The sequence below is a fragment of the Lactuca virosa genome, chromosome 2, assembly GCF_052849685.1.
Source record: "Lactuca virosa cultivar CGN04683 chromosome 2, Lactuca_virosa_CGN04683_v6, whole genome shotgun sequence".
NCBI lineage: Eukaryota > Viridiplantae > Streptophyta > Magnoliopsida > Asterales > Asteraceae > Lactuca > Lactuca virosa.
The window spans coordinates 66450835-66458245 of record NC_136427.1 but is presented as its reverse complement, the minus strand read 5'-3'; the positions used below and the strand labels follow the sequence as shown (position 1 = coordinate 66458245).

Below are 7411 nucleotides of genomic sequence, written 5' to 3'. Positions count from 1 at the left end.
TGCACCAATTGAGATTTAAAGAAACAAGCTTTTGGAGATTTCCAATCGATTCTATAATCGACATTGTATTTTCATAATTTCTATGGAATTATTCCATGTTTAGAGTTTACATAGTGACCCGTATATGATTTTATCAGACACCAAACCCAAATTGCCATTTTTGCCCTTCACTTTCGGTTCACAAAGAACACCAAAAATTATTTTAGTTTTATTTCATTGACATCAAGTACAATACACTTCAAACTCTGTATAACATGTTCTGATCGAACAAACATAAGAAAAATAGAAACTGAAAATGCAAATAAAGGTTTTACTTGTTCTTAATTATTACAAAAAAGAAAATTAAAAATCATTTTTATTAAAGTATAAAGAGGCCCAAATTGATACAAGGAAGTGGATTTTTCATATCACATTATGGATAAAAAAACATATAGTTTTCAAAAGCTGGTGGCGATATATCCAACGCCTACTTCCAAAATTTAGGACAAAAATACCCTTTAAAAAAACGTGGCAGGAAGATATTTATTCTACTAGTCTTCAAGCTCGATAATTTTAACAACAGAAGCATCGCCAACTTTTTGACAAACCACAACTCGGTCATGTGACTTTATTACCCCTGATGTCTTTCCATAGTCAAGTGCAACTTTTAGGACTGACTCATTTGTTGCACTTGTGGATTCCGCCTGAAATGAACATTGATTAGAATGGTGTGAGGGCATTTACGTCTTTTCTTAAAAAGATGATGAAAAACTTACAGGATGTCGAGGATCAGCAAGCATGGGGAAAAGACCTCTCACAATAAGTGACTGCCTTGCCTGCCCATTCATTTACATAATAAACAAAGTGTTACAAATTTGGTCCAAAATTTACACTTTTTGCCCGCTTTTAAATTTTATTATAAATTTGGTCCAAAATTTACACTTTTGACTCAGATTTCAAAATTTTCTTACGATTTACATTTTTTTTTTCAAAAAATAATTTCGAATATGTTTTGTTTGTTGTGTAAAATCATATTTATACAAAAAAAAAATATTTTTTTAGAAAAAACCTTCTTTTTTCTATATAATTAAAAAAAAAAAAAAAAAAAAAAAAAAAAAAAAAAAAAAAACTGTCCCATAAACTATTTTTGATGATAAAGATGAGAAGGGCATTTACGTCTTTTACACAGACAAGAAATCAAGAGTGCATCCCTGTCCCACTTTTTGGATGCAATTTTTTGTCCCACCCAAAAAGGTGGGTGAGACAAATTTGCTTGTGATGTCTTATTTGTGAAAAAGACGTAAATGCCCTTTTCGCATCCTCTTCATCGAAAAAATAAGCTGGAAAACTTGTTCATTTGGTTTTCTATAACAATAAAATAAACAGAAAATATGGGATGTGAATTTTTAATTTTTATAATATAATAATTAGTAAATTGTACCTCAAAAGCACCACTGAAACTCCATCGCAATTGATTAGTCTTTAGCCTTGGAATAACAACTGATATGACTGGCATTGTTGGCCTATACTTTGCAATCAATCTGCATTTTATAAAAAAAATAAATAAATAAATAAAATAAAAATATGGCTTATGAAAAATAATGGAGAATACAAAAAGTTTTAAAAAAAATGTATGAATCATAATCAAAGTTATTGATTTTCTTTAAGAATTAATAGATATAAACAAAAATAGGTTCCAAAACTAACATAATGAAATTGTAATTTGTTAGACTATGAATTTGCAATTTACTCTTTAGTTGTTTTATGACAAAATTACATAAATGGTCCCTGTGGTTTACCTAAGGTCACAAACTCAGTCCCTGGTAAAAAAAATTTGACGTAAATGGTCCCTGTGGTTTGCAAAACTTGCATGGAAGGTCCTTTTTACTGAATTCATGAGGGTATTTTCGTCTTTTCACTTGCATGGAAAGTACTTTGGTAAACTACAGGGACCATTTATGTAAATTGCAAAATTTGTCCCTGTTGTATCCCAAAAAGTTCAGTTTGACTGTTTGAGTCCATTCTTTTTCAATCGTATGATCAGTCCAAAATTGAAACTTCCATGCAGATTTGGTCCTTCAGTCAAAAAAAAAGGACTCAAACTGCATTTTTATGGATAACACAGGGACCAATTTTGAAATTTATTCTTAACTAAATAACTTTTCAGTGACAATATATACCTTGCAGCCCTTCCGGAAGACGTGAAGCAAATAATAACAGATGCTTTGACTTTAATAGCTGCACGAACCTAAAAAACAATAAATCGAATATATCGATCAGTTTTTTTTTACTAAAATTAAACTAATTAATTTGTGAAAAGTTTATGAGAAATATTTATAAAAATACCGCAGAAGAGGCAATTGATTCCAAATGAGTCATTGGTTCTCCAACATATTTTACTGTCTTCTTGAAGTATAGGTCTTGGTTAAAAACCTTCTCTGCCTATTAACAATTTTTTTATTTACAAAAATATAAAAGTTAAACAAAATAAACTCATTTAAACCCCAATAAGATTATAAGAAACAATAAGTTTTCTAGTTAATTTTTAAAAAATAAAATTGTAATTTAACTAAAATTATGAAATTTGAAGAAAAAAAAACACTTGTCATTAAAAACTACATAAATAAAAATGGCTATATTGCAAATTTTCATTATGTTATATGATGGAAGGAAAGATAAAAAAAAACATACATGATTGAGGAATGAAAATTGACAAAATGAAAGGAATCAGATTCTTTTAAGAGTGGTCCATTCCATTCCATCAATGGAAAGAACTATTCCAATCCTTCCCTGATTCCATCATATGATATGATGCCCTACCTTAGAATAGAATCTCTTATGACTTATTTAATGATTAAGATGTCAACACATATATTTTTCTTTTTTTGTTTGTTTTGTGATATATAAGTAATTAAACTTACAACAAAAAAAATTAAATACTAAATAATTAAAGGATACCTCAGCACAAATTTTTCCAACAATAGATATTGTTTCAACAGGGTACAATCCACGCAAGGTCTCAGCACCAAGAAGAATTGCATCACTTCCTGCAAATTTGTCATATAAAATATTAAAAATATTAACAAGAGGATCCACAATTTTAACAAATCCTGTAAAGTGAGAAAAAATAAAAAAGAACTAAAAATATTGGAATCCATTGGGGGTTTGGTTGGAAGAAATGGAATGGAATTCCTTTTGTATTTTTCTATTTTGGTTTTATTTTTATATCTATCAAACGATTTTGAATATAGATAATGAAAAATGACAGAATTCTTTTTCAATGATCTTTTTTTGTTTTTATAGATACATATTTTCAAATAAACTGTAAGGTATGAACAAAAATATTTAAATTGCCCTTTTATAGTTTTATTAATTTCTTGTTCATGAATTTTTTTTTTCAAAACAATTTTTAGGTAAAAATATATCATACATATCAAGATGGAATGCAATTTTTTTAAAAAACAAATTTTGAAACTAAATTTTGTTAAAAAAAAAAAATGTGTACTTAAGGGTGCGTTTGGTTGTGGAAAATTTCCCAGTTTTCAACGGAAATTTGAAAATGCATTTGGTTGATTCATTTTTCAAAAAAGTTCCAAGAAAATGAAAATTTTCTGTTTTCCAAAATGTATGTACATTAGAAAAGTGATTTTTACAGTTTTCCAAAGTTTTCTAAATTTCTAAAATGGAAAATAAAAGGGTATCTGAGTAATATCTAATAAGGAAGGAAATGCTTGAAGTTGAATTCCATGGGTTTAATGTTGAAATCCATCTCTCAAACGATTTTGTGAATTCCAATTTGCAAACAAATGCCACGATGGAATGGAATTGAATTCCGATTCCGGTCTAATGTCCGGAATCAAGAGAGAAATGGAATGGAAATGGAAACTCACCATCTAATACAGCATTGGCAACATCAGTTGCTTCTGCACGAGTTGGTCTTAAATTATCAGTCATACTATCCACAACACGTGTCACCACAGCTGGTTTTCCAGCCATATTGCATTTATAAAGAGCTGCTTTCTGGAATAAAAACACCTACAAAAAAAAATTATTCCTTAAATTTCATATTTTATTAAAAAAAAAATTAAGATTCACCATAGTACAGTTTAAAATGTAGAAGCTTAAACACAATTCTTCAAATAATTTTACACGTGAATAGATATATAAGAACATGGTTCTTTATCTGATTTTTAAATTTAGGAATACAAAAATTAATTTAAGGGCTAATCTCAAAAAAGACCTTATACTTTGTGTTTTTTCAGGATTAAACATCAAATTTATTTTTTGCCTGAAAAAGACCTTTTATTTTTTTCATTTTTTCCGAAAAAGCCCTCAATTTTGTATTTTTTTTTCCAAAAAAAAAAAAAAACCCTCAGCCTTGTAAATGATTCCAAATAAACCATCAATCTTTTTAGTTTTTTCTCAAAAAAACCCTCACATTTTACAATTTTTTTTTGGAAAAAATTGACTAAAAGGTCCAGATCGGAAAAATTGAAAAAAATACAAGGTCTTTTTCAGGCAAAAAAATAAATTTGAGGTGTAATCTGGAAAAAACATAAAATATAAGGTCTTTTTTGAGATTAACCCATAAAAAAATTAATTTAATGTAATATTTAAAATACTTATTTTTCAGATTCAGATTCTCAACTTCTAATTAGAGTCTACTTTTTACCAATAGTATGATCAGTTATATAAGTAACTTGTGACCATTTTAACCCTAGACAAATAATTACCATTATACAGAATTTTGATGTATGAACACAGGAATAACAAAATATTGGTGTACCTTTTCTTCTTTTTGTTTAAATTATATTTTTAACATTCATCAGTTTATAGGCTCTATCAATTTATGTCTCTTTATTTGAATCTAGATTACAATGCAGTTTTAAAAAAAAATTGTTGTAAACAATAAATATAAAATAACTTACTTTCTCTGGTGGAAGATCAATTCCAAGATTTCCACGGGAAAGAATAATACCATCTGCCTCTTGCAAGATCTCATCAAAATGAGTCAAACCCTGTTGAGAAAATGAAAAAAATTAAATAAAAAATACACTCTAATTTAATCTCAAAGTGTAGTTATGAATTATGATAAAGAACTTATATTTAAAATCATTCACCTCTACGTTTTCAATTTTTGCAAAAATTTGAGTTTGACTAAGATCACCAAGCTTTGAAAGAAATTCACGTGCCTGCATTTGCAAATCAAATAATTAAAAATTATAATATAAAGAGAAAAGAATAGTACATAATCATCAAGAAAATATAAACATTAATAAAAGTAAAAAAAAAAAAGAATTAAAGAAAGCAAACTTACTTCACGAACATCTTCTGCATGTCTTGTGTATGACAATGAGAGAAAGTCGATTTTGTTTCTAACTCCCCATGTACTAATATTCTGAAAATTGAAATAGTCTATTACATATATATTTCATATAATATCATATTAAGTTATTAACAATATAAATTCACCTCTTTATCTTTATCAGTCAGAGTAGGTAGATCAATATGAATTTGAGAAGCATGCAAAGTGAACAAAGCCCCAGCCAGAGTTGCAGAATTCTTTATCTTGCAGACAACATCAACCCCTTCAACTTTATCAACCTGATCATGTAAAAGTTGACAAATAAATCATACCAAAATCAGAAGTCAGAACAAATTGTTTGCTTTCAGAAACTTTTTTTAATGTGTTTCTTTGTTTATTGTGGATTAGATGAGATACAGTAAAAGAAAAGACATGTTTGCCCTTACCTCCAGCCAAACAGAGGTTGTCTCACTTCCTGTGAACAAATATTGACCAATGAAAATGGTGTCTCCTGTTTTCACAGCCTGTAAAGACAACATAAACAGACTCATAAATACAGAGGGTCCTCAAGAAAGGCTCAAAATAACTTTTTGGTTTTTTGGTTAATTGTCAAGATTCAACATGATCTTTTCAGAATTAAAGAATTTGTCATAATTACATTACTACTAATCAATTAGAGCATCTGACCTTAGCTAGCCAAGCAAAGTTGATGGGTAGTACTTGAGAAGTAGCTTCTTGGCCTTCATCAGGGGTCAAAGTGACAACATCATCTTGTTGAAGTGAAATGGCTTTCTCACTCTTATTCACAACCTGCATCTCAGCTCCAACTGTGTCCAGCATCACCTGGAATTAACATAAAATGTATTGTTATAAACATTTGATGTGGTCAAATATCCATGAAAGCAAGGACAAATTTGCCTCTCATGAGGTATCCAAGTACAATGATTAAAGAGAATCAAAAAGCTAATGAATAGCAACTTTTTCTCATATCAGCAAAATGTGATTTTCATGAGAACAGGGTAATAAGATGTGAAGGAAAAGGAACATACAGCACAAAGCTTCTTAGTGCTTTTCACAGCAGCCTTCAGATTCTCCAAAGTCTCTTGGTGATAGTCGCAGTCTCCCCATGAAAAATCAAATCTAGCAACTGCCATGAACACACAACAGCCAAATCGCTAAAAAGAACTCATACCAAACAAGTATAAAACTAATTCTCACTGAACAAATTGCTATTCTGCCTTCAAAATGGACATGGATTCTAAGGTAGAAAAATATGATTAATTATTAGTTATTACTACATCGGACTTTGTAAAACTCCACCATATCATATTGCTTTTGAAAAGTAGTAGATGTGATTTCACAACAAAAATCAGAGTAAAATCAGAGTGTAGGTCTTCGTATGCAAATAAGGGAGTAGGAACAAGAACACAAAAAATCTCAAACCAATAACAGAAATTCAAATTTTCAAATCAATACTACAAAAAAACATATAAACGAAAACAACTAAGAAGCAAAATCCATACCAGACATGCCAGCTTTAAGGCAACCAGAGATGACGTCAACAGATCGAGACCGAGGGCCCAAAGTTCCAACGATTTTGGTCATCGCAGGGAAAAAACTCTACAACAGTAATTAACATCATGAATTTTCAACAAAAAAATAGATCTAAGAATAGCAAAACATCATGCAAGTGACAAATTATCACATATCAATAAACCAAAATTAAGATAGTTGGTATACTAACAGCTTTAGAAGGCTCGAGGATGGAAGCCATCCTGATAGGTTCTTCGAGAAGCAGATGATTTGAGTGCATTTTGTGCGATTAGCAACAGTGAATCTGAGTCGGAAGAGAAATTTTGCAGAGAGAGAGAAGAAAGTGATTTTTCAATGTAGAGAAAACCGACGGAGGGGAGAAGAAGTGCCAAGGTGGCGTGAAGGGGCCTTCGAATTTTATATTATAATTGTGAAAAAAAAAAAAAAAAATATATATATATATATATATATATATATATATATATATATATATATATATATAATAATCAAAAATGATATAAGCGATTATAACAAAACTATGAAGGGTTTGTTTCTAGATAAAAATAAACGTGGTGGTGGGGAATTGACCACTAT

General features: G+C 29.5%; 1 protein-coding gene across 1 annotated transcript; it reads right to left on the bottom strand.

Moving 5' to 3' along the window:
- Window positions 1–339: 339 nt before the first annotated feature.
- LOC145159142 (pyruvate kinase 1, cytosolic) lies at window positions 340–7203 on the bottom strand. Its single transcript, XM_079078059.1, has 16 exons — window positions 7029–7203; window positions 6808–6904; window positions 6334–6431; window positions 5972–6127; window positions 5731–5808; window positions 5452–5583; window positions 5297–5377; window positions 5100–5171; window positions 4908–4997; window positions 3870–4014; window positions 2938–3026; window positions 2326–2421; window positions 2160–2227; window positions 1421–1520; window positions 756–815; window positions 340–683 (listed from the first exon to the last, which is right to left on the bottom strand). Exons 1-16 carry the CDS (start codon window positions 7095–7097, stop codon window positions 531–533), a joined length of 1584 nt encoding a protein of 527 aa, XP_078934185.1. The 5' UTR covers window positions 7098–7203; the 3' UTR covers window positions 340–530.
- Window positions 7204–7411: the final 208 nt, after the last annotated feature.